Here is a 26876-nt window from a genome sequence, read left to right as displayed (position 1 = left end):
CTTTATAATAATCAACAAAGAGCCAGTTTGCTAATAGGCAACAAGTTCATGGTGAATATGTGAACTCAGCTGTACAGTGTGACCAAACTTTTCATTAAATTGCCTTAAAGTTTATCTTTATGAAGTAAACTTGGAGCGACACCTCTGAAGGTCAGTAAAACTGTACGTTACTGTAAAGCTCCTTCACTCTGACGCCTCCTGTCATGTGTTTGGTCTCTATCTCCATCCAGTGGCCACACGATGAACTACACGATGGATAAAACCTCGATAATGTCCAGTTACTGTCCACAAGGAGAAAATCTGTTGTTTCTTTTTATTATCCATTAATCAATGATATTATAAATAACAGACTTACTGTTAGAAATCGCAGTGTCGGACACGGAAAGCAAGTTCACGAGAAAGAAAAGTTTACACACATTCACGTACACAGAACAAAGATCTCGACAGGAAAACACGGGAATCAACATCTGGAATTGTTTCTCGTTAGAATGTAAATCAGGAATTTAAAGCCTAAATTCAATTTGCATTAAAACACCTCAGCCACACCAACTTCTCCCCAAACATCTGCATCCACCATCTGCCTTCTGTCTTACAGTGTAGCTACATTTTACAGTGTGTTTGCCACAATTTACACAAATGAATAAACATAACCATGTTTAGGATTAATTGACCTGAGTTTAACTCAATTATGATTCAGGAAAGATTGAAAACCTCACTGATAAACTCAACCTAGAACAGTTTAACGTTCTTCCATCTGATTTTTCCCTCTGTGCTCAACACTAACAGCACATGGAGCGAATGATAAAACTCATTCCTCCTTAAAAAGAGCTGAATGTCATCGTCTGCTACAGGCCAAAGTCACAAAGAGACCCAGGGGAGTCGTTTTGTCAATAAAGGCCTAAAAATATACAGCCGACGGTGTTTCGGGGTCCTTCGTTGTGACTTTTAGAGTAGTTTTACCATCAGAAAAATGCTTTCAGAGAAGAGCAGCAGGATTCGAGCTCCTGGAAGTTCATTTCTGGCTGCAGAGGTAACGAAAACAAACGCTCACCTCTTGCTTAACATCCAATGCTGTGAGACTCGGCTTCAGTACATTAAAATACATCATAATGAGGCACGAATCGAGCGGCCGTGTCCCGACAGGAGGACGGGTGGCTGCCGACAGACATCATAAATGTAAAATTACGCAGTATAATCAAGGCCAAATATGCTGATTATACAACATTTAACGTGGCTATGGAGTGCTGGTTTTATACTACGGCGATAACGATGTCATTCACGGTCTTAAAAATGTAAAAGACATAAAGCAGCAAACGCACAGAAATTCAGATCGAAGCAAGTTCCAGCATTTTCTTTGTGAATGTCATCGGAAATGGTCTTTTTTTTTTTTCGTAATGCACGAGAGTTAAACGCAGTGCGGTTTACATTGACAGCAGCAGATATCCAAGCTGCAAGTAAAGGCTGTATTTACAACGTAATGTAGGAAAACATTTGAATAAATTATCTTTTTTTTTTTTATCCCGTAATGCAACTCAACACTGTCCACAGATGCCGGCCAGCAACTGTGCTTAATACCAGGAATAAAAAATAACACTTAAAAAAAATTCCACATATAAAAATTCAAACATTGAAAGTAAGTGTATAAAATGACAGTTGAAGCTGATTTGTTTAAAATGCTGTAAAGCAAAAGAAGGCAGATTGACCCTTTTCCAACAAAATCAGGTCAAGTGTTTCAGGCCTTCGAAGTCACTGACTCCGTCGCTCTTCTTCTACCCGAGAAAATCCACCTTTTTATAGTCTCTTTTTATGTGCTCTGTTTTTTTTTCAAGTCATCCCAAGTTTCAGTGACATAATCCAAAGAGGAATTACTTCATTTCTCTCCATTTCCCATAGTTCCAGTGGTTCCTCGACCTCCGCGGGTCACCTGTCCGTCACCGAGGATCAGCGAGTAAAAAAAGTGCTGAAAAAAGCTCAAACAAGCACGAAACTACAAAACAAACACAAGTAATCCAACTCATGAGGACAGTTTGGAGTAGCTCGGAGGTGAAAACTTGCGCTTCAGGTATTTGATGATGTAGAGAGGAAGACAGCTGACCAACGTGATGGCGGACACCTTCCACAGGAAAGGCCAAGTCGTGATGAACGACAAGTCTGGGAGAGCAAACAGAAGAAAAACGGCTCAGGTGCAAACGTCTCAGTGTTGTGTCGTGATTGCACGGGAGGATGGGATTCAATCAAGCAATGCGAGAGTCAGAAGCAACGGGTACAGATGTGTTGAATCACAGAAGCACAAAAACGAAAACTTAACGGTGTAATGAATGACGTGACACGAGATAACAAAGACCTGCAGTGCATACCATGGAAAGAAAAACCTCAAATGAAACAAAACGACGACAGGGTGGAACATCACAGGAACATCACAGGAACGTACAGACAGAAGAAATGCAGGGGGACGGATGCAGGAGTGAGGAGATTAATTTACAGGCTGCACACCTACCAAGGAAAGCTCCAAAAGACACCCTGCCTATGCCTGTTGCCAACATACAGAAGCAAAAGAAATGCAGCAGAAAGAGAGTGAGTGCGGTACAAAGATTAGCAGTGAGGAGAGAAACAGAGAGAGAGAGAGAGGCAGGAAGCAATAAAAGCACAGAGCTGAGGGCCGAGCTGCTGCATGGCGCTCCGGCGCCCGGCGGCGTCACATCAGAGTCAACACAGAGCAGGTGAAGCGAAGAAGGAGGAGTCCGCCTGATACGGGACTGAACGGACAGAGAGGAGCGCTCCTCTGCTACCGACCGACGGCTAACACGAGAGACAGTCAGAGCTACGGGCTGCAGGAGCAGAGCTGAAACAAGTAGTCAGTGAGTCCATCAGCTGCTTGACAGAGACACGAATGGCGACTTATTTGAATTAAAAATTTAATGTCAAACTTTTCTTGGTCCCGTCTTCTCAAATGTGAGGACTTCCTGTTTCTCTTTGTCACGTGTGACAGTAAACTGAACAGGACAAAATAATCTGAATATTCCACCTTTTGTGGAATTAAAGGTATGCTCTGCTGGTTTCTGTTTGTCATCAAACTGTTTTAAACACCGTCTCCGCCTGTACCTGCTCGCCTGACCTCACCTGCGGGCTGTTATTGGATGGCGGCTACACACCCACTGCCTGAAGGCTGCAGCCCAGAAACATCCAAACCACAACAAAATGAGAAGAAAAAATACAGCAGAGAGCAGAGTCTCTGCAGATAAATACACCACTGAATGGGTCATCAGTGATGATGTATGAATCCATACATTGTTTTTGTTTTTTAAAGAAAATCCTGCATAGCACACCTTTAATTTAGAGAATAATCAAAAGCAAACAGGAAGTGAAGCGCTGTTGTGCTTTCAAAAACCCTGCCTTGTGTTACTTTTCTGATATTTGTCCCTTTTCATTAAGCTCTTACACACGAAAACATTTAGAACAAATTTCATAAATGCATTTTTAACGTTTTCAAAGCTACATGGACGATATGTAAGAATCAGAAACAGGAAAAAAAACCTACCAAAGTACTCGTTGAGGAAGGCCAGCGAGGCCAGGTAGCAGCCCAGGCTGAAGAACTCGGCCACCACCATGAGCCAGTGCCAGGTCCGAACCGTCAGCGCCACCATCAGCAGCTCGGTCAGGATGAGCGCCGTGAAGGAGATGGCGACCACGTGCACGAACTCCGACTCAAACAGCACCAGCGCGCCGTACATGAGGATGCCACCTGGTGGCGCCAAAGGAAACAAATCGACCACGTGACGTTACCAGACCGGGTTTCGCTGAGGAGAGGTCGCGTCTGAGGTTCTCCTCATGCATTCTTTCTTTCTTAACATTTCTTCTCGGGTCCGCTCATCACAGAACAAACTGCTGACATTTAAGGATTAATGTGTCTGGAGATAAGGACTGATTCAATAACATTATTTATGAGGGGAAAAGATGCACAATGTGCTCCAGTGTGTCTCACTCTGGTTCAAATCGTCGAGTGTCCAGACACCCACTCATCTCTGGGCGCCTTCTGTATCTTGATAGCCTTTCATTTCATCATAACACGACACAAATTGAGCTTAACAGCCTATCACTGATCGCATAATTGCTTTTTCATACAGTCTTCATACAGCGCATTCCAGCGAGTCAAACTCTGTAATAAATTAAGCTGGATTGGCGCCTAATATTTTCCTCCTCCGCTGTCGTCGTCTTGGTGTTCCTTTTTTTTTTTTTTTTTGCCACAGACCAGGTACTGGCCTTTAATTAAAAACCTCGAGCTGTCAGGAAGTCACGCTCGAGCAGGAACATAGATCTTTCTCACACGCTGCATGGCTTAGCGATTACAGAAATATCGATTTACCGGACAGACAAAAGCCTGCATGTAAAAAGCGGATGGCGGCTGGAAACCTAAGATACTGAGAAACGGACCGTCTGAGAGTTTGAGGGGGCCCGGGGACCCTGGCATTAGACACAGCAGAGATGATGAAATGGTGGTTGAGGAGTTGCTTTGACAGTCTACAACACCAGCCTGGTCCTTCCTCACAGATACGGTCATGTTGTCGCTGGTTTTGTTAAGAATGTGCTCTTTATTTTCATGAAGCTGCTGCATTAATCCGCCAGATACAGTGACTGAGTCTGTGTGTGTGTGTGTGTGTGTGTGTGTGTGTGTGTGTGTTACCTTGATACACACTGATCAGAACCCAAATGAGGAAAGTCTTGAACGATAATGAACGTCCCTGAAAGAGAAACAGAAGACGTTAGGGGACGAAAATGCAGATAAAGGGATTTTATTCTGTCAAACACACACATTTAAAAACAGGGCGCTGCACCTTGGTGAGGTCTTTATAAAGCTCTGGGTACAGAAGAGCCATCTCTGGCTTCACATCTTGGTCCAGAACCAAGGAGAACACAGGAAACATGGTGTAGATGGTGGCATACCTGGCATAGAGAGAAATGAAGGACGGGCAATAAAACTGCATTCTTACATGGTCAAACATCCACATACATGTGAGATATTAGCAGGTTGCATCTGAGAAATTAACTTCATGATGCTAACACACAACTAAGAGACTCAGCATAGCTGGAGAGGTAGCTGTACTGGACAGACTTCTGGTAATGCTTCCTCTTTTTTTTAGCCAAATTAAGCTTCACACTCAGAAAAGGTACGTACCCAACCATGAGGAAACCCTGGTACAAGGGCACAGAGGCAAAGTAAAATATAGAGGAGAAGACGGCCTGCAGGCAGAAAACAAAGGGCATAGAGTTCGTTAGCTGAGGGCTTTATTGTCCACGATGTGCAAAATGATCTTTGGCTTCACCACAGCAGAAATTAAAAACAGGCATCGAGAACAAATCCAACAAACATCTTTACAAGACACGGATGCAGACTTTCATAATAATAATAATAATCACTGCTTTGATCATGACTGTACCTGCATGGTGGAGATGATCATCCCTCTGTGCATGACGAACTGGCCCAGCGCCGCCGAGCGCTTGTAGCTGTTCCTGCCGTGAACCATGAGCAGGCGGCCGATGTGTTTGAACTGGGTGATGGAGAAGTCTGCGGCCAGCGACGCCTGCTTCCCTTCCTGTGGACACACAGGTGGAAAGATGCGATGCGCTACTTTTCAAGTTCCATCAGCTTCTAGAAAAACTTCCAAACTGACAATAAAGGCAGATTCTTCACACTTTAGTAAGACGTGTGGCCTTCAGGGAACATAGATAATACAGATATCACCAGTGCTTCATTGTTTTTTCAAGATTAACACTAATAGCTGAGGTCTGCAGTCCCTGTTTGAGGAGTTCATGGGGGTCTTTACCTTCCCTTCAATCCCGATGCCGCAGTCTGCAGCCTGGATCATACTGACGTCGTTTCCTCCATCGCCTGCCACCACAATGAACAAACACATTTTAAGAAAAGCTTCACATTATTTGGCATCGTATGCTTGAGCAGAGAGAGCAGCAGCTGTCTTAGTGAGCTCTGACTGCCATCTTGTGGACAGATGGAGTAACATGTATATTTGGTCTGGGGTGTTGCAGTAACATCCTTCCTGAGCTTGAACACGTTTTCAGCTCGACATCAGCACATTTAAATAGTCGCAGCTGGGATGTGGCTGAATCTTCTCAGTCCACTGGACTGGTTATTTAATCTGTCTAAGGTTTTCCTCCCTCAGGGACTGAGCTGACGTTCTCCCCCCTGACAGAATTTCCCAGGCTGCCTGTGGACCGGAGCCAAAGCCCGTCCGGGCTCATAATGCTGCTGCCACGTAATCTGTCCACACTCGCCTATGGCGCAGGTTCTGTTGGCCGTGTGCTGCTGGAGGAGCGTGACGATCTGGGCCTTCTGAGTCGGGGAGCAGCGACAGCACACCACCGCCGGACACTGACACGCCAGCTCCACAAACTCGTGCTCGTAATACCGCAAACACACCTGCGACACGACAGAGACGGAGACGCAGAACACAGTTAACTGGACACGGAAAGCTCCAGATGTATTTGCGTGTTTTGACTTGGAGACCGCTGCCAAAGTGCAAACACTGATCTGTTTCACTTCCAACAGAATGTAAAAACTCCTGCTTCGCTGTTACAAACAAGTTCCAATTGTTCTGCCACATAACAAAATGACCTGTATGTTTTGGTGATTTGCTTCCCTCTCCAAATCCTCAAGGCCTGGTTGAACTCCAACGCATTAGTTTTGGATGAGAAGTACTTTTTATTCTCTCATTGCCTGTTTGGCTGCATGCTCAGCATCATCTGCTGTGCAAGGAAATGTCGCTGTGCGCTGTGCTGAGCTGTAGTACCTCTAAGGAGTCTCCAGAGATGACCAGGGCGCAGTCATGTTTCCTTCTGAAGGCGTTGAGCTCCAGATGGGCCTCTCCTCTGTTAGAGACCTGTTCAAGAGCCACACAACGCAATTAGTCCTGAGGATATTGATGCCTTTTGCCGTCTCCCGTTAATTAGGCGCATTATGATTACATCAATGCACCGGCGCACAGGGCAAGTAAAAACAGCATACCGGTCTGAAGACGTGGATGTCTTGGTTTCTGGAGACCAAGTGGGAGCTTTTGGCGATGCATGTAGCCGTCTCAAGCTTGTCCCCCGTCAGCATCCAGATCTGAGCAGAAAATAAGACCAACGAGCAAATTTTCACAATTTTCCTGCTTTTTGTCTGATTACAACCGTGAACCACTGCTGAGGTGAGTGTTGAGCAGCTTTAATCTGGTACAAGTGGTTATTTCCTCGCCGACCTTGATGCCAGCGTTCCTGAGCAGCTCCAGCGTGGGCCTGACGTCCGCTTGCAGTTGGTCCTCCACACCGGTCAGACACAGAAGCTCCATCTCCCTCTCTAAGCTCTCGACCACTGCTGCGACCTTCAGGGCTCGGTCATGGATGCTCAGCTTCGCCTGGTTGTAGCGGTTCTGCAGAGAGAGGAGCGAAACGGGGATAAACGAGGGGGAAATTATGGGCTTAAAAACCCTTCGAAAGACCAGAAAAGGAGTCAAAGGCAAACACTGATAAAGATAAAAACACTGCATTATGACGATGAGCATCTGTGTGTGAGTCCGGGAAATTAAAACAAACAAACAAACAAACAGAAATGTGAATATGATGACCGAAGCTGCTGATGGGTTAAATGTTCATTTCAGAGGGCTGACAGACTCTCATACTCATACTATAGTGTAGTAATGCAAACAGTAAGAAAAGACAACATTGAAGCTACATATCAAAAGTAAATCATGACAGTAAGAAAAATCTAATATTACATTTACACTGTTCTAGAGACAATGTATAAATAAAAACATTAGAGGAGAACTGAAGGGCTGCATGGAGAGCAGCACATACAGTCGTATTCATCCATACCTCAAAGTCCTGATACTGCTCCTCGGACAGAGACTTCTTGGCCACCACCAGCGTCCTCAGGCCTTCTCTGGCCATGTTCCCACACTGACACAAAGGAGCCAATGATGTTAGGAAATGATGATGCACACGGGGACAATTTTCCATCTCAGATACTTTCCTAAATCTGTATTTCAAGGCTGAATTTGAAGCTTTATGTGAAGTTAAATAAATGTTTCCCGATGTTTAATTATTATCTTTCCCCCTGTGAATGATGATTATAAACCTGTATGAATTCATGAATATGAATCGAGGGCAGATGATGTGTTTTATTAGAGCAGCTGCTGTTTAAGCACGCCGTGTGCAGAGCTGTCGATAGCGGCATATTGTGACCAACACCAAAGAAATCAATGGTGAATAACATGGCCTCTGGTGCGATCCAGAGGACACAGTAAAACAAAGGGATGCACGGCGGTTTATTTTTGATATGAAACACCAATGGGGCGAATCTGTCCTGTTGATTGGTTATTGACAAGCAGAGCAACCATAGCGCCGGCTGATTTGACAGCGGGATATTACAGCCAACAGGACATCATTAGCACCATTGTTCATGAATATGACATACTGTAATTACTTCAACTTTATGTAGGTCACTAATTAAATCAAACGCTGCCCCCAGTGCTAAATGACTCAATAATGCCAATATAATTATGAACATACGCACACAAGACCTTCAGCCACCAAACTGGTGCAGACACGGCGGGCTGATCTCTTGATGAATGTCCTGGTTAAGAGAGGCGACTGGACCGACAAATGATGTGTGACAAGGCGAACGTTCGTCTGTTGTTTATACTCAATAACATCTTTACAGCTAATGGTCGCGTCCACACTTTAAATGAGCACATAAAAGGTTTTACGGTGTTGCTAAAAGACACTTTAAGATGAGATACGGCTTCTGGGTCCATTTTATTTTTTGTTTCTGAGGTGTTTCTGGAGCTCTTTTATTATTCTATAAGCTGCTGGCAGCACCTCATTTTCTGTGTCCATCGTGTCCACATAATAAACAAACTAAAAAAAAAGTGTTTTTTAGTTATCTGTACTGACTGTATGCCCTGCTGCTAAGATCACAACCTATAATTTAGAACATAAATAAAAGCCACGTCAGCTCCAGATTTGCATTTCCCAGTTTGAGATATCTCCTGGTGAAAAGAACATAAGATGTGCCAACATCTTAATAAAATCCAATATTTTCACAAATGAACTAAAGGAGCTGCCCTTTCACACCTGTAACACACAACAGGAGAGTGTCAGACACATTCTGACTTCCTGGAAATACTCTGCTTGGTTTAGGCGAGGGGTGGCCTGGGTATCGTGTCATGTGTGAAAGGAGCTCGAAACAGGCGCCGCTCAGCGAACTTTAAAGGAGTTTAACACAGTTTGTAGAAATCTGTTCCACTTTTCCAACAAAACGCTCCACATGTGTGAAACTGCACAAGACGCTAATTCAGGCGATTTAAGTGATGTGACCTCAAGGCTAACAGTGAGGGTAACCAATGTATGAACACATGCACGACTTCCCGTTCTGCCAGCATACAGTGAATGCACCCTTTTACCTCTTCTTCCAACCAGTCGTTATACTGGACGATGCTCGCCATGGCAACATCAGCACCCTTCATGTAGAAGGTGATGTCTCCCGTCGACTCCTCCTAAATCAAAGTACAATGAGTACATTTCCTGTGTACAACTGCACAAGTCTGAACAAACTGGAAGTCCTCTACATTTACTGTAAGCAGAGTCGGACTCAGAACACACAGAAAAACATGATTCAGCGACCAAAACACCACACAGGAAGGAGCATCCACACATCATGTTGTTATATACAAGCTCCACACCCTGACGATGATGCCCATCCTTTTGCTCTCGGAGGTGAAGGGGAAGATCTGCAGGATGTAGAAGGAGAGAATCTGTCCAGAGGGAGTCTTCAGCTGCAGGGAGGTCAGGTCTCTGTTCACCAGGGTCAGGCCGACGCTCTCCGTCCACCGCACCAGCTCCACCTGAGGAAGCCGTGAAAGTAAGATGCTCACAGACATGTAGAAGACCACAAAATCTGATATTCTGACACCATTAAACGTCTGCGCTAACTTCACCAAAAATTAGCAGGGTGATTAGTTTAGCCATTTTTACACTGACTGGATTGATGAGGAACATGTACTTTGAAGTGAAAGTGAATTTAAATTCCAGGATGATCGCTCTTTACCGAATATAAACCAGGTTCACAAGGACAAGAAGAAAATCCGTGACCAACGCAGACCATAAGCCGATGGGATCCAGTTTCACTTGCAGTTGAGAGACGAGGCATCAGAGAGTTACGGCATCTCCAGAGCTGCTGAGCTCTCCTCATTCAGCTCCAGATAAGAGTTTTTCTGTTTCTCTTTCCTCTTTTTCTCCTCAGCAGGAACTGCGGCCCCCGAGTGAGCGTTCAGCTGCACACGACTCAATCCTCAATGGGTTCATTTTCAATTTGCTCACTCAAAGGTTGTTATTATACTCTGACCTACAAATTGGAACTTCCTGTTAATACCCCATCATTTCTCCTGCTCCCCCTTTGAGCTCCGTAAAAAGGGCTGCCTATATTTACTTAACACACATCTGTGTGTCATTATCCTGGTGTGTGTGTGTGTGTGTGTGTACGCAGCCACACACAAATGGACACATGCACCATGTGCTGAGGATCCTACACCAGCTCTCTGATCTACTTAATCAGCTCTACAGAAACTATTAAAGCTTTGTCAACTTTGATATAAACTACATGTGAGTGATGGAAAGCACTGCTGTGTAACAGGCAGACTGGCTTAAACAGCCCGATCAATCATTTCAGCTGTGTTCACAATGTGTTCACAATGTTCCAGTGATCATGTAAATCACAACGGCAGCGCTGCCTCTAAAATTAACAGCAACTAAAGCATGCTGGGATGAACACTATGAGGTAAACTCTCCTCCTGTAATGTCACCGGCTATATAAAGGCTAGAATGGATTCACTGTAATTTCAATTTGTTTGCTGCATCTCCAGATCAGAATTGACTCCTGTTCAACACAATTGATCTGATCTGGTTATGCTCATAGGAAGTCATTATTCCATCTCTATGCTCCAAAATTTTACCTTAAAAATGCTCAACTCTAAACAGTCTGTGTGTGCACGTGTATCACTGTATGAGATTATGACTTTAAACATTCTTGATGTCAAGCTTTTACTATTGAAATATGGGTCTAAACGCACAGAACCATTATAACTTTGAGTAAAAATGATTAAAACATTTAACATGATTACATCCTTTGCTGACGCCTGGCTGCTCGCCTGGCTTCCACTTATAAAAGTGACTGCCCAGCCTGACAAAATCATACTTTATTTGCATATTTCAGAAATATGGTACGTTTGCGTCGTCCGCTCACTGGGGCTGCCTGTTACATCCAATTGGAAATGACAGAGGACCTACTTTCCTGGAAATGGCAGCCGTTAAAGGCTACAGTCAAATGCTTTTGTCTGATATTACAGGGGTCAAAGGTTACAGGAGGACTCTGCTCACAGCACGGCTGACCAGCAGGTCAGAAGACCCCCGTTCTGACCTCGGCGGCCCGCCCACTTCATCTCCTTAATGACGGCTCATTACATTAGAGAGGCTGAGCAGAGAGCCAGGGCCAAACAAACTATCACTAACAGAGGTGCGGTGGCCAAGATCTCATGCTGCAGTCAATGGGGGGGTGCGGGGGGAATGAAAGGACAGAGAAAGAACAAAGAACATAGTAGGAGGGGAAGGGAGAGCTCGACCAACAATCACAGACCTCCACCTCTCATCGTCTCTGAGAGAAAATTAAATATTGATCAATCCAAGCAGTGTGAGACAATGGAGAGAGGAGAGATAGAGCAGAGTGAGCAGGGATATAAATAAATATATACATCAACCGAAAAGGAAACCTGAGAATTTATCTTTGGCCACCTTTTTATCTTCATTTTCTTTGTCGGAGTTGGCTGCAAGTCTCACAAAGGCTCTGCGAAGCCTCGTGTGTCATGGGTGATAAACATGCCAACGGTCTTGAACTGGATGTGTATGGGAAGATTAACTACCCTTCAATATACATTACACGCATCCCCATCAACAAACACTGACTAACTTTTACAGATCAAAAATCCCCACAGCATTTAATGATCATCAGCGTTTCTCTGCTGATTAATTCTGTTGAAATAACGTATGAAGGGCTTAGTAGCACCCTCAGTCATAAAAGCTCCACCTCGTGGGTGACATGGAGAGACGGTCAGAGAAAAGGAAGCTGAAGTATGGAGATGCCTTTGGGGATCATTTTTGTGCTGCATTCCTCCTTCAGCTGAAGCAGTAAATTCTCAGGAAGCAAATACAGACGATTAAATGGCTTCACCTCTGCGAGGAGTTCACGACCTCTGACTTTCTGATCATGAAATGACTATCAAGACAAACCAGGGTTATTTAGGATCACCAATAAAACACACAGAGAGAGGAGGGAGGAGCTCGCAGGGTTTGCTCCTCGTAATCTCCCGTGTTTATTCTTACCAGAAGGGCGAACGCTATAAAATCAGATCTGGATTTAATCCGGATATGAGACGCTTTAAATGAAAGTGTAAATGGGGCCTCCGAGAGCAAAACCATTTGTCAACATTTGACGACAATCAACATCGTGTGACCTCCATGTGGGTTCTGGTTGTTTATGGTTCGTCATTGAAGTAAATAAAAACACAGCATCCACAAATTCTCAACAAAACTGATTTGAAGCATTTTGAAATATGTCAGATGTAAAAAGCAAATGTTCTGGGAGCATATTGACCTCATCCGGGCTGGACGCCTGGTACGTGCGGTTGTCATCGCTGAAGTCCTGGTCGGCCTCAGCAGACTCCGTCTCCCCGTTGACGCTGGCGTGCGACTCGTAGACGGGCGTGACATTGTGGCACAGGGCGATGGCCTTCACGGCCTCATGGATGCGACTGCTGACACTCTTGCGGACTTTCGGGCCCGACGTCTGAGTCTTCCTCGATGGAGTGGAGCCACCGGTGCTCCCGGTGGAGGGCTGGGGGGGCACCTGACATCACGATAAATAATGTGAGCAGACAAAAGGCTGCAGTGTTTGACTCATTTATATCTGGAGCAAGCAGTTATGAAGGGTGTGAATCAAAATTTGTCAGCACAAAAATCACATTTCATTGCTGACTAATGGCTCATTTTCATGGTTTGCACCGAGAATGAAATGAAATTAATGAAAAAAGCTGCCGAATTACCGACTAAAACATATATCAGCTAATTAAATGCATGTGAAATACAGTAAAATGGTCTTTTCAGACCTAGAAAATGTATGTTCATCACACAGATGTTACAACATTGCTGTAATTTCCTCACTATGGGATCCCTGCACATAACACACATCTAGATCTGATCCTACACAACACGCCAAAATCGCTCCGACAGCTCTTTTCAGGCTAAATGACACAGCGAGGGGAAGCGGTGTATCACCATCTTTATCATGTCATATCTGGTTTGAGGGTCCTTTATGCGTTCCGCCGGTTTGACATCGACCATCAGTTTAACTGGGCGGTGACTAGTGAGCGGGCAGACGGCCCACTGTGCCAGCTGCGTTTGACAGGGCCGATGCGCTCTACTGAAGCATTTCATTTTGGCTTATTATTAACCTTCAATCCTGCCAGGCAGGACAGGAGGGGCAGTGGGCAGTACAGTAAGGACGCAAGACGACAACCTTCATCAAGAGTGACGGAAAGATCAATGGAGAGGTTTTGTTGTCAGACAAATTCAGTGTTTGAGTGACATGATGAAGATGTTGCTGGACGCACGACACATGAATAAAAAAAGCATGTGTAAATTGTAATTAATTCTTATCTAATGTTAATGTATCCTGGAACGTTTGACCGATGATTAAAGATGCACTAATCTGGATTGGAGCTGATACAATTAATTGATTTGGAAATCAACTACTTTGATAATCACAATCGTCATTTTTAAAGTAAAAAAAATGCCAAATATTTGCTGGTTCCAGCACTGAAATGTGAGAAGCTGCTGCTTTCCTTTGTTATATATGATAGTAAATGAAACTTCTTTATATTTTTTCCATTGTTAGTTAAACAAAAGCAGAATTCAACACACTGGCTCTGTATGATGGTATTTCTCACCATTTCTAAGATTTACAGGAGTAAATTGATTTGTCATGAAAATACTGAAAATGAGAATCGTTAGTTGCTGCCCTTATCTGGAATAATAATAATGCTTCAAGCAATAACAGCACTTTGTAATCATGTCACCGTGACAGTAAAGAAACTGCTGCTCTGCCCTGCTTCGGCTGCGCAGCTCTAAAAGAACCAGTCATTTTTCATTAGCTGAAATTACACATAAGGGTGCGGGGCAGATGGTTTCGGTGTCGACCAGCTGTTCAGAGCTGGCTGAGAACGAACAATATCATCCTGTCAAGACCGCAGCCAGATCTGAGCCACCCAGCGAGGAAAACACTTGCTTACAGTACGAGGAGTCGCTCAGGGACACTCCATGATGAATGAACAATATGGGCTTCTTTCCTGGAAAACTTATCCTTAGCTAAATATAAAAATTGATTAAACTGACCTGCAGGGAGAGGCGGGAATAAGCAGGAACAACGTGGAGTGAAATATGGTACATATTTGTATTTCAGTGTATCCACTTGCCCATTGGAGGCACAGTGTAATCTTGTATGTGGCATGTTTTGATTTGTTTTGGTTGATTCTGTCCAGTGTTACATACTGGATCTATATTTTACATAATTCAATGGAAATTCATAACTTAACTGTATTGCTAAATGGCATAAAAGAAAGAGTTGCACCATTGCCAAATTAGCATTAAAAACACTTTGCTATAACTTTTTTGAATCATCTGTTTTTAAGAGCATTTACTGGGCTTGAATTCAGTCACAAGAAACAAGACATTTGGAAATATCACCTTTCTTCACTTCTTTATCAATGAATCATCAAGGACATAATCGGTGGACTCATCGATAATGAAAATAGTTCTTGGCTGCAGCCCAGTGATGAACCTCACCTGTGCATATGACTGGACTATGAGGCTCTGGATCTCATCCATGGTGTCGGTGCCGTAGGATACTGTTCCCAGGTGCAGCCGCTTGAAGACCATTTCGTTCTGTGTCAGAGTGCCTGCAGTTCAAAAGAGCAGTTTTGATCATAAAGAAACTCAGACATCAATCCTCAGTTACGGCTTTTCACATGGTCATTATTGCTCTTTATATCTTATCATCTATTTTGCTATTGTCAGCATCAGAAGTATAGCCCGACTGATTCTGGATTTTCAATGCAGATGCTGACTAACCCTAACATTAACACTGCATAATGAACAACTTGAAGTCAAAGTAAAACAACATTTCAGCATCTTCTGTTCTGAGAACACAAACATGTGGAGTTAGATGTAAAAAAAAAAAAAACGCAGCTGTTTTAAAGCATCAAACTCAACTCAAACACACTGACACCACTTTAGACAGCAGAAAAAATACACGATATTCAAAGATATTCAACATGCCTGAAAGCACAGAAACACACAGAAACTACAGCATTTGTCCTCAGTGCATCATGGGACCTGCAGAGTGGTGTGACTGCCTTCTCACTGACCTAATCTCATTACCAATATGGACTGAATGTCCTCTCTAACCGACAGACAAGACACAACATTGCATACAAAAAGACTGAGTGAATGTTCAGACGCTAAAAAAACAAAAAACAAACAAACTGAAAACGAGGGCACTGCTCTTGTTTAATGGATGTCGGTTGCCAGAATGAGTGCTGATAGAGCATAAAGCTGATTAGAGGGCATCTAACTCCCAAAAACATTAGGGCCACAGGGTTAACCAGTTCTATTGAATTGATTGTTTGTTCTTCTTTCCATGTGCTTTAACTATCAACCTGGATAAATAGGCTCTTCAGCTAATCTATTCCTACCTAGATCAGCAGGGTAAGACAAAGGAGCATGTTAGGACCGCCGCAAGAGTTCATCACTCTGACACTGTCCGGCATTAGCAAAGAGCAGCAATGTGTTAGGAAAGACTCATGTCATGATTGTGAAATGAGAGAGAGAGGCTGAAATAATATCTGGAAATTCAGAAGATTTGCTGAAACTTTTATCTTCATTTTTTCTTTAACTCAGCAATGTTGACAGTCTTAGATCAGATTAGATCAAACCGCACTTAAATGGTTTAATTTCCACATGAAACAATGCATCAATTCGTCATGTTTTGTATTTTTTCACTGTATTTTCCATGATGACCAGCTGACTCTCAGCCTTGTCTTGCAGGAAATGTGAGTCCCTGAAGTGTTCTGGTGATTTATTGAGCGTTTTATTAAGTTATTTTGTGTTATCAGGTGCTTCTTTTTTAATACCCGTCAGTGGGACATTAGGTTCCACTTCTTACTACATTCTTTCGAGTGTTACTGAGCTCCAAAAAATGATTTCCACACAACATTTGATATTCATTCATGTCGCGCACAAGGTAACATATTGTGTGTGCTTGCTAACGCAGCGATGATCAACGATTAAATGTGTGCTACACCTCTTGGAAAGGGCAGAGCCTGATGGAGCGTCAAACTGGGCAATGAGTTTGGTTTTTTTGAGAATTATTGTTGAACATAAAACCAATAAAGTTGCAGTATACTGTGCACATACAATATTCCCACCCTGTGCATTCAAGGACAGGGGTCTGTGCTGATGCCAACTGAACGTGCACAGCTTGTACTTGCAAACCAATGAATTATAATTTTGAATTAGAATTTTACTTCAACTTAAATACCAAAAATCTACTGTAAATGTGATATTTCTTCAGTACGCTTGGACACCCACCAGTCTTGTCTGTCAGCAGGTACACTAGCCGGCCCAGTTCTTCTGGGATGGTGCTGGTTCTCACAACAGTGCCGGGGATATTTTCATCTTTCATGATCATCCAGCCGTAGGCTGACTTTCCCATGTCCAGGTTTACACGCAAGCTACACATGGGAAAAACAAAGCTGTAATCTACAATAACAATGAGAGCATGAAGAATAAAACAGAAGCAAAACTCCAACTCAAAGTGCACACCAAAAAGCACTGATCTGATGCCTTAAAAAATGTCTGTAGAGTGTAAAACGACGAGCATGAAGCAGATGGCGAGCTTTGGGTTTCAAAGCTAATTTAATTTTTGCATTAATTTTTTTTCCCACTGTGAGACCAAATGTTCTGCTTGGAAAGAAACATGTCACTGTACAGCCATGGTTATTTGGTCGTGGTCACAAAATAACAGCTTTTACACCACAGTCTGGGGGAATACTCAATTCTGATTGGCTGCAGGGTATCCATTAATTCCTGATAATGGACACCTCGTCGAGCATTTCTTACTTCGAAGAATGAAGAGAATCACAAAGTACCTGATGGGGATAATGTAAGAGAACAGCACGACGAATCGGAAAAGGTTACGGAACCAAGGGCCCACGAACCCCTGCAGCGCCACCATGACAACAGACAGAACCACCTGGGCCAGGAACAGGGCCTTGGTGAGGCGGTTCAGCTCCAGGTCCAGCAGGCCAACCTATCGGAACAAGAGGTCAGAGGTCAAAACAGCAAATTTTAACATTACTGTCCAACTCGTTTCCTCTGAGCAGGTTAGAGCGTGGAGTTATTTATAAGATAAACTCAGTAAAAATCTGACTGTATGCCTGCTGCATGATGGTGGATCCATTCTACACTCCATAGTCTGAGGACCATTATGTTTTCCTTTAGCAGCAAGCACACAACATGTAAACCTACAACAATAAGTCCAGACTGGAGATTCAGAGTAAACATCTTATCCCTTCACCAACAACTTATACAAGAGAAGACTCTTTGTAACTTTCCCATCTGCTTCCAAAGCCTGACAATATGCTACACAGGGAGAAAACAACAAAGCCAATGAAAGACATCCTTGGCTGCTGGCTTTTATCATGCAAACTGTGTGTACGACATAAATAAGTTTATTGGTGGCCCTATTTTGTGGTAAGCCACAAGCTGCATTATTGCCATGCTGAAGTATTGTCCTTGAATGCAACAGAAGGTCAAAAGGCCTCAAAAATAAATAAAGTTCCCATATTGAGATAGCTGTGGAAAAAAAAAAAAAAAAAAAGACAAAAAAGGGGGTCAGAGTTGTCTTTTATTTTTCGAGTGTATCTCCCAGCCAATGGAGCATGTGGGAAAAAGATGTCAAATAAAGAAGTGCCCTTCCCCTTTCTGGCAGCGCTCACAGCGAAGCCCTGTGCACAGAGGGCTTTCTTCTGACGCACCACGCTTACAAAAACAGCAGAACATAACATCTCTCCTCCCTCAAATAAAAGGAACTGCTCTGAAAAGGAGGGGAGGGGGCAAGCACATATAAAAAGCAGCAAAATTCCTCCACTGCCTAAACCCCCACCAAGCCCATTCCCCTGAGGACGGGGAGAGCTGGGAGACCAGTGTGACTGATTTATCAGTCGCTGTTAAACTCCCAGTAGCAGAGTGCGGAGAAGGGAAGGGTAAGGGGAGCGAGCGGGTGGGTATCTCCCCACCCTGCTGTCTCACTACATGGTTCATGGTTGAGCTATTGAGAAAAATAGGGGGTTTGGGTGGATTAAAATGAAGAAAAATTAAGACAGAGAGCACAGTGCATGCCTGAAAAGCAAAAGGATCCCCTTCTGCTTGAACAATGGCTGGTCTAAATTTTCCAAGCCTTGCCGGGGATCAGATGAAGTCATTATTCATTCAGTCAAGGGGGGAAAAAGGACTCAATTACCTCAACCTAAAGATGCTATCAATGAATAAAAAAGTGCATATTTTACTCCATTCATCTCCAAGCCATTAAAAGTGAAAGGAATGATTCGATCTGCCTGTGTGGCTTGTATTTTAGCATGTGTGTGAAATCTGATGAAGAATCGCAGCCCCGGGACATGAATATTCATCGAGTTAAAACCAAAGAATATCAGGACTTCAGTCAGTAAGCAGCGTATTGTTCAGTGTTTGTGACGCGGGCGAAGCAACGCAGTCAGGAAAATAAGCTGAAATTGATTCTTGAGTTGCCAGTAAACAACTTTAAGTTTGCTTTTTTTTTTCAGAGAAACAGGATGAGGGACATGAGGCGAGCAGAGTGCTGGGGCTTCAAACAAATCTTTATTGAAGAGCAGCCTTCTTGTCAAATGACATTGTTCTGTCTCTTTACTCAGACAGAGGTCTGTCTAACAATACCCAGACAAAGAGCGAATCTATGTCTGACGGCCTGTCAGATTGATCAAGTGCAGGCATTGTCCTGGCCGGTGTCACAACAGATTATATGAGGCCAAAATGTTCTTGTGACTTCAGCCACACTGTATCGACTTTCTCCCCCAATCTCCAGTCTCCATATTGGCACTTCTGACATCATCTCCTTGAAATATTGAATTCCTCTCAACTGTCGAGCTTACACAAAACAGCGGCCCCCGCCGTTCGACCGGCCACATCAGCGTTCTTAATAAAAGACACCGGTGTCAAAACTGTGCTGCAGTGTGGGGGCCGTGTGGTGCCACGGAGAGCTTCAGCGGTGCAGACGGTTGTAGGCGATAACTTTGTGTGTTAAAGTCATTGAGCGGCCGATGCGCTGTAGCCACAACACTGCCTCACAGATCCTGCTGATGCTCGCCTCTATCAGTTGACCGGTGTGTATCTGGTTCAACCATCTTCCAGCTAAAATCTTATATTCAGACTCAAATTTTCATCAATCTCCTCAATCTGGGCACAAAACGCTCGATGGGGATTCTGCGGGATTAACTTTCAGCTGAAAATGTCATTTAAATCCTGGGTTAGTTAATTTCCCTTTTGGTTAATTAGCAACTGGCGCTGACCTTTAGCATTGACAGGTCCAACTTTATCTAGAAAGTCAAGGTTAAAAAACCACCTCGCCACAGTGATTGATTAGTGATTAGAGGCGGGGGGAAGAGACGGCATGAGGGGAACCTGGAACAGATGTTAGTACGTGTGAGCGGTTTCACAATAAAATGCCTTTCTTATTTTTTAGTTTGTTAATGCTTTAAAAAAATCTTAATTTCTGTGTTTTCCAGGTGGTAAAACTGAGATATCTTTAGAAAAATCTTGTGAAAAAGTGCAGAAAGAAAAATTCACTCGGAAGTGCATTTTAGTGCCGTAAGCGATGTAATTCAAATAGAACCGAAACGATTAGTGGATCAACGGAAAAATGATAGCAACTGTTTTGGTCATCAATTAATTGTCAAAAAGCATAAATCTGAAACTTTACCCAGCTTTAAACTGTGACAGTTTGCTGCTTTTCTTTGTCTTCTGTGATTGTAAAGTGGAAATCTTTGGGTCAGAGAAAACAAGACATTTGAAGACGTCACCTTGAACTTTAAACCGTTGAGGGCTTTTTCTGCATCGATAACGATAATAAAAATCACAGTAACCACAGTCACCGTGAGATACTCTCCTCCTAATCATCTCATTTCTTATTAAAAAAACAGAAAAAAAATCCTGACATTTAAAGCACCTGCGAGTAAAAACAGAAAAACCAGAGGCACAACTTTCCGTCTTTCCCGCAGAAACAGAAAAACTAAAAAGTAATTCACCTTGTTCTTGGCATAGGACGTGTTCAGTACGCTTCTGGTCTCTTTGCCTGTGTAGATCACCACCCCTATCACCGTGCCTGCCAAGGAGAGAGACAAGGAAAGTAATGCTGCTCATTAACTGCACCCCACCCCCACCATCTCACACACACATACATACATGCACACACTCATCTTGGTCAAGTAAGATGAACTGCATGGGAGGAAACACAATAAGGCTGAGCTGAGGCAGTTTTGTCTCATTGCCGCTCAAGCCAACAGACAGGAGTTTAATACGCTTAGACTCCCAGGGCCTTCAGCCATCCTATGGAAGCTCATAAAACCTGATCAATACGCTGCCATCTTTATTTGCCAATTCATTACGGTGGCCTTATTACAAAGGATTAATGAGTCATTAATATTAAATGAGCTTAATGGAGGAGCAAAAGGCAATAATAAACCCAAATACAGCCCCTGAAATCCCCAAACTATAAAAACGGCAAGAAAGTTAAAAAAGGGCTGAAAACAAAGCGAGGAGAGTGAAGCGAAGACGCCAAGAGAAGAAGAAAAGAGACCAATGGCTGCAGGACCTGAGGAGAAAGGTGATGAATCGCTCTCGTTGACGTCTAACTTCAGAAATATTGAGCGATGTGACAAATTGTGTGCGGCTCAGCATGCACAGGGGCTTCAATCTGAATATGCCAACGACTAATTCTCTTGTCACAGCTGGACTGGGGCCTGTGAGAGTGAACACGTGGGGATCCAGGCCGGTTCAAGTGCCCGGAATGCCACTGTAGAGCCGCTGAAGTGTCTGTCAAGGGGAGGCTTGTGGAGGACAATGACATTCCCGAGCAGAGATGATGTAAGGGGTCTAAGTCAGGCTTTTTGTGCCAGTGTGTGTGTGTGTGTGTGTGTGTGTGTGTGTGTGTGTTTGTTCTTTTGGTCAAGGTCAGGCCAGAGGGGAGAGCAACACCGCAAATCAATGGTGTGGCCATCGCTGGGAGCGTCACAAACACTCTCAACTGACAACCATTTCTGTGGGGAATGGCTTAGCTGGAGCGAGGGAGGATTACCTCAACGGTGGGTGTTCTCGGAGTTCTTCAAACAAGCACGGAGCAGCGTCAAATCAAACACCATCGAGGCTTCATACCGTCAATTTGAGCAACACAACTCGAGTACAACAAGTACTGCGACGAGCAGGGAGTGGTTTTGTTTCTGTGATACTACTGCAAGAATTTTAAGCAGATTTCTAAAATCTATGAAAAACACAACGTGCATGTGCAGTGTTGATGTTATTAACACTCCCAGCACCCCCCTCTTTTTATTAGCCTTTACTGTTTTGGTGGAGTGGTCACATGAATAATGACATGAGCGCTCTGTGTACAGTTGAAGTCAGGGTGTTTGATGTGTCACTAAAGCAAAGCACAAAAAACTTCTCACACATTTCTTCCACTTCCAGGTTTTTTATGTGTAAATTGAAACTGTGCATAAAAACAGGTGGAAGTAAAAAAATCTTTTAATGCAGAGACAAATATTTCACTGTAATCGAGGGTTTAAAAATACTTCCTGACTAATGTGGTAGAGATTCAGCAGCGAGCACAATCTTATATCTCATTTCAATAGAAAAACAGACTTGAAACAAAAGCTGTTTACTTACCGGATGCAACGACTGTGCTGGCCCAGAGAGTGTTTTCGATGCTCAGACTCTCGTGGATCTGTGGATCCGTGTCTTCCTACAGGAGAAGTGGAAAAGGACAAACACTGCTTCACCACTTGTGTGTTCTGTTTCGCTCTGATGACTCTGGTGCAGCAGATGCACATGTTTCAAAGTTTATCCGTGTGTTGTGTCACTGTGTGTCCGTCCAGCTAACGAACACTATAGCTAATCATTTATAGCATTTGAGCTCATAAATGGTTAACATGAAATGCCAAATACAGTAGCTCAACACATCGCAGCTCAAAACATGGATTCTAAAACAAAAACGCACTCGACTCTGGACGAGATGAGAAAGGCAAAACCACCAATTTTGCTTTTAGACAGAAAAAGACGATCGATGCAGCTAAAACAATAAATTCTCTTTAAAAATGAATGAAAATTGAAGCTGAAATCTATTTCATATTTCATGTTTTGTACCATTGAGCTGCTCTGTGCTTTGGGCCACATTTAGAGATTTTTTTTGTGATGGACTTGTCTTACAGTATTTAAAGAGATGAGGCGAAAACAATACAGCAGTGACTTACTGTGAATATCTGCAGTACTGCGTATGCGTTTTATTTGATCTCATATTATCAGCTGTATGCAGTATATACTGTGGTGGGTTTGGACAGTTTTAAATTTGAAAACTGTTTTTATTGTTATTTAATGTTTCAGGCAAAAAAACGTTTGTCGAAGCAAACAAAATGTCCCTGAAAATAAAGATTTCAGCTGAACAGAACTGAAGAATATGAGCTCGGCTGAGAGTGTACACAGCCTGACCGGAAAGGCCGGACTCTGCTGCTGTGCCATTAATTTTCACAAGCACCTGACACAGTTGTGCAGACTGTAGCAATACAGTAGTCTCTTTATCAATACTTTCACTAGATTTGGCATGGTGATAGAGGCTCCTTTTAAAAACAGTATAGAGAGTGCACATAGATGAGATTTCAGTGATAAATAAGCCTCTGGAGAGCCTCTTGTTACACCCTCCCTCCTGTTTTAGCCCTCTCTCTTAAATAAAGACGAAAGCTGAAAATGGCTCGAGTCAGGAGTGCAGAGTCAAGGCTCCAGTTTCGGCTCAAATTGCCTGTCTGATATGATAATTATGATACCTAAGCACCCACATCCTGTCAATCCGCTCAAACATGGGAAGAGGTGCATGAAAAATAAATGGCAGGTTACAGAATGCTTGACCGCTCTGACATTGGCATCAAACTACGGTGTTCATAACTGCAGAGGGTCTCAATAAAGACCACAGAAACAAAGCCACCATATCCGTCTCGAGGAGAAAAAAAAAAAAAAAAGGAAAAAAGAAACCCTCATAAATAGGTAAGTTCATTTGCTGCGGATCTGTGGGAACCCATTTTTTTCCCATCCTGCTCGGACTAAAAGCACACGCTATGCAAAGGAAGGCCGCGGAGGATGAATGAGCGGAGGAAGTGCTCGCTCACTAAGCCTGGTGTGTGGCCAAGAGTGAAGACGGGCCACAAAGCCTCCCTTTGTACTGGAGCTCTCCTCTCTGTGGGGGCTGCGCTAATCTGCTATTAATAAAAAAAAAAAAAAGAAGAAGAAGAAGAAAAAAAATTCACTGAGCAACAAGCAAGACGGGATGGATGAAGCTGGAGCTGCGAGAACCTGTCTGTGATGTAAGAGGTACGCCTGCTGGAGATAACAACAGGCCCAGATGGACACACAAGCTCTCATTGTTGCCGCCTGTCAACACATTGCAGTGATACACATCGTCTGTGTCAATCCAGTCAGTGCAGAAAGAAAAATCTGCATGTGTTTAAGATCTGTTTTACAGCTTATAAATATGTCAACGAGCTACTGTACCCTTGTGAAGTTCCCCTCGAAACTGTGGATGTCCAGCTGAGGCTTCTGGGCGTAGACGTAGGCGCTGATGGAGAAGAGGTCCTGAGGCAAGGAGACGGAGAGGGAAGGCGATAAAGGCTTCAGTGTTTAGAAATGAACAGGAAATTCTGTTTGTGTTTGTGTTTTCAGTCTATACATTTAAGCTGAAGTCATTTGAAATCACTTTAGATGAGAGTCAATTACATTTCTATAGTGACATAAATGTAATTCCCAACCTTAGAAATACCACTTTTACAAAATAATCTTATGTCAATGTCCACGTATTACTGGATCACTCAACAACATACCATTTTTTGCTCAGTTGTCATGAAGAAAGATGAGGGAAAAGCTGCTAAGTGAACCTTGAATTTTTTGTCAAATGATGGAAATGTAGACTACATTGTATTCCCTTAATTTTTCTCCATTGCACACACCATCTTAGTATCTTGGTAATTCTTGGACGTAACAAAAATAAGCACACTAATAAACAATTTAGAAAACTAAGTCTTCAATCACCCGTTTCTCTCAGCCATCCCGACAAGTAAGACTGCAACCTTTTGGCCTGTCAGGCACCCAACACCAGCCCTTTTTTTGCCCCGAGAGGAACAAAATTGATTGTAAATATTAAATTATTCAGGCAGCCAGCTTCTGCAGCAGCCAGGCAACCCTCAGCCATGCTCAGATAGTGTTCTCCTGGTGAGAACATGGGCAGAGCGGTTAAAGAGGAGCAGGCAAGATTATTTTCCTGAACCCCCAATGGGGAGTAGTGTTCCTCCAGCGTTTCACAGAAGGAGGCTCAGAGACTCAGAGGGAATCTTGATGCATTCAGTTATAAATGTGGCAGCTGATAATATAACTTATAAGAAGAAAAACACTCAAGCCTGCATTTCGTCAGGGTTTAGTGAGGAGTGGTAGTAAACCCTGATTCCAGGGCGGGGCACTGTGCAAAACGTCAGTAAAAACAGAATCAATCATTTGCAAACGAACTGAGTTTACCACCAACAAAGTGTTTACAAAAAGTTCCTGAGTTCATGTATTAATGTCTTTTATCCAATCATGTGTTCACAAAGTGGTGAACCTCGCTCCATCCTTGCTTGTGAACGACTGAGCCTTTCCAGGATGCCCCTTTCATACCCAATCATGATACTCTCACCTGTTACAAATCAACCTGTTTACCTGTGGAATGTTCCAAACAGGTGTTTTTGGAGCGTTCCACATCTTTCCCAGTCTTTAGTAAATCTGAGGTAACATGTTCACTTTTTACCATTAGAGGAATTAACTTCCATTTCTGCACAAGAACAATCACACATCGAAGCAAGCGACTTCTGACAAAAGGTGAGTTGGGGAAACATTCTCAGGATAAATCGTCCCAAAGTGACGAGCAACATTGTGACAAGGTTGAATAGTAGCTAAAGTGGAGACAACTCTTGCCATCTTCAGGTCTCTTGAAACTCAATCTGGATGCCAGGGCTCAATCATCAAATTACTTGCTGAAACTTTAATTCTCTGATCACATTAAGTGGCAACAAAAAAACCCATCAACTCAACTTAAATCTTAAGTGTTGAGTATCGCCTCCAGCTAAAGGAAGCCGCTGTCAGCTCACGATTGTTCCAGCTGTCCGTCATCAATGATTAGGTTTCCATCACAGCCAGACGACTTCATTTCATGAGCAATGCTTTTAGGGACAGCAGAGCACTCGTTCACTTATTCACTGTCAGGTTTGTCTGTTACCAGAGATTGACGACATCGTAATGTATCCATACCCCGACTGCTGGTAGTCGTTGTGTGCAGCCGACGGCAACCTTCAGTTTCCAGTCTGTTTCTCCATCCAGCTGATCTGTTCTGATGAAACACGCACCTGGAAAAAAGAACAGAAATGTTACCAAAACTAGAAGCTTTCACACTGGAAGTGAGGTCTTATTGTCACCATATAGTGATGAGTGACTTTATGTAGCCAAGTAGGCGACCTAAGGATTAGTCTCTTTCCAAAACACACAGATGCTACACATTTCTCAACATCAGTGTTATTTGGCAAATAAATAAACTCTGATTATAATACCTCAAGTGTATCCAAGGGTAGGAACTTGGACCCCATGTCCACATGCTTCCCTTAAACTTCTCCTTAAATCAATGCATAGCAACATCCATCTAAAGTTTGCGACCACTAGCTAACATTAGCCACTGTGAGCTAGGGGTCATACGGTACATACTGGTCAAATATGGGTATTTTTGGAAAGCCTGAGAGTTTCTGAAGACCCACAAAACAAATATGAGCCTGTTTCGATGTATTTGGTATGAGTTTGTGTTGTGAAAATATATCAAATAGTGCTTAAATGTCACACATCTTTGTGAGACAATATATTAAAAAACGTAAAGCACATGTATCATATAAAAAAGATTCTACTGTAATGAACTGGCATTGTGTCAAAGTGCAGACCGACAGCGCAGTACATTACAGCCTGTGGCACAATCCAGAGCGTCTGTGGCTGCCGTGGACACCGCAGGGTTCGATTAACGTTGAGCAGTCGTGACCTGTATTGATCTGAGGTAATATTACATATGAAACTGATGGATGAGAGCAACTATTTGACAGAGAGGGTAAAGGGCAGCTATAAACCATCCCTGGAGGCTCAACTATGATAGAAAACATTAACACAAGGATGATGATTCATGCTTTCCTTCTGCAGTGATGGCACTTCAGCTCCTCACATGACATCACTGAGGTATGAGTGTGTGTGTGTGTGAGAGAGAGAGAAAGACAAAGTATATGAGACTGTGTGAAAGATAAAGATGTGTTTATGTATGTGTGTGTGCGTGTGTGTGTGTGTTGGAGGCATAAAGACATCAACAACTCCCTGCC

At 43.3% G+C, this 26876-nt stretch overlaps 1 protein-coding gene across 3 annotated transcripts in view; it reads right to left on the bottom strand.

The window, feature by feature from the left end:
• Positions 1-295: 295 nt before the first annotated feature.
• Positions 296-26876, bottom strand: part of atp9b (ATPase phospholipid transporting 9B) — a 37751-nt gene continuing 11170 nt past the window's right edge. For 2 of the 3 annotated variants that reach the window (XM_076754281.1, XM_076754283.1), the window contains 23 exons: positions 25780-25874; positions 23998-24078; positions 22126-22201; positions 20493-20569; positions 17304-17464; positions 16744-16886; positions 14941-15053; positions 12695-12946; positions 9732-9893; positions 9453-9545; positions 7864-7947; positions 7251-7421; positions 7019-7117; positions 6804-6893; positions 6289-6433; positions 5823-5887; positions 5436-5591; positions 5174-5238; positions 4833-4941; positions 4682-4739; positions 3539-3742; positions 2498-2530; positions 302-2151 (listed from right to left, as the gene is read on the bottom strand). In XM_076754281.1, the coding sequence (XP_076610396.1) occupies positions 2015-2151; positions 2498-2530; positions 3539-3742; positions 4682-4739; positions 4833-4941; positions 5174-5238; positions 5436-5591; positions 5823-5887; positions 6289-6433; positions 6804-6893; positions 7019-7117; positions 7251-7421; positions 7864-7947; positions 9453-9545; positions 9732-9893; positions 12695-12946; positions 14941-15053; positions 16744-16886; positions 17304-17464; positions 20493-20569; positions 22126-22201; positions 23998-24078; positions 25780-25874 (2669 nt within the window). In that variant the 3' untranslated portion in view covers positions 302-2014. Of the gene's footprint in view, positions 2152-2497; positions 2531-3538; positions 3743-4681; positions 4740-4832; positions 4942-5173; positions 5239-5435; positions 5592-5822; positions 5888-6288; positions 6434-6803; positions 6894-7018; positions 7118-7250; positions 7422-7863; positions 7948-9452; positions 9546-9731; positions 9894-12694; positions 12947-14940; positions 15054-16743; positions 16887-17303; positions 17465-20492; positions 20570-22125; positions 22202-23997; positions 24079-25779; positions 25875-26876 lie in introns of all 3 variants that reach the window. The other variant, XM_076754282.1, reaches the window with a different exon arrangement.

The sequence above is a fragment of the Chaetodon auriga genome, chromosome 17, assembly GCF_051107435.1.
Source record: "Chaetodon auriga isolate fChaAug3 chromosome 17, fChaAug3.hap1, whole genome shotgun sequence".
NCBI lineage: Eukaryota > Metazoa > Chordata > Actinopteri > Chaetodontiformes > Chaetodontidae > Chaetodon > Chaetodon auriga.
The sequence above is the reverse complement of the archived record's forward strand: the minus strand, read 5'-3'. Positions and strand labels throughout refer to the sequence as shown.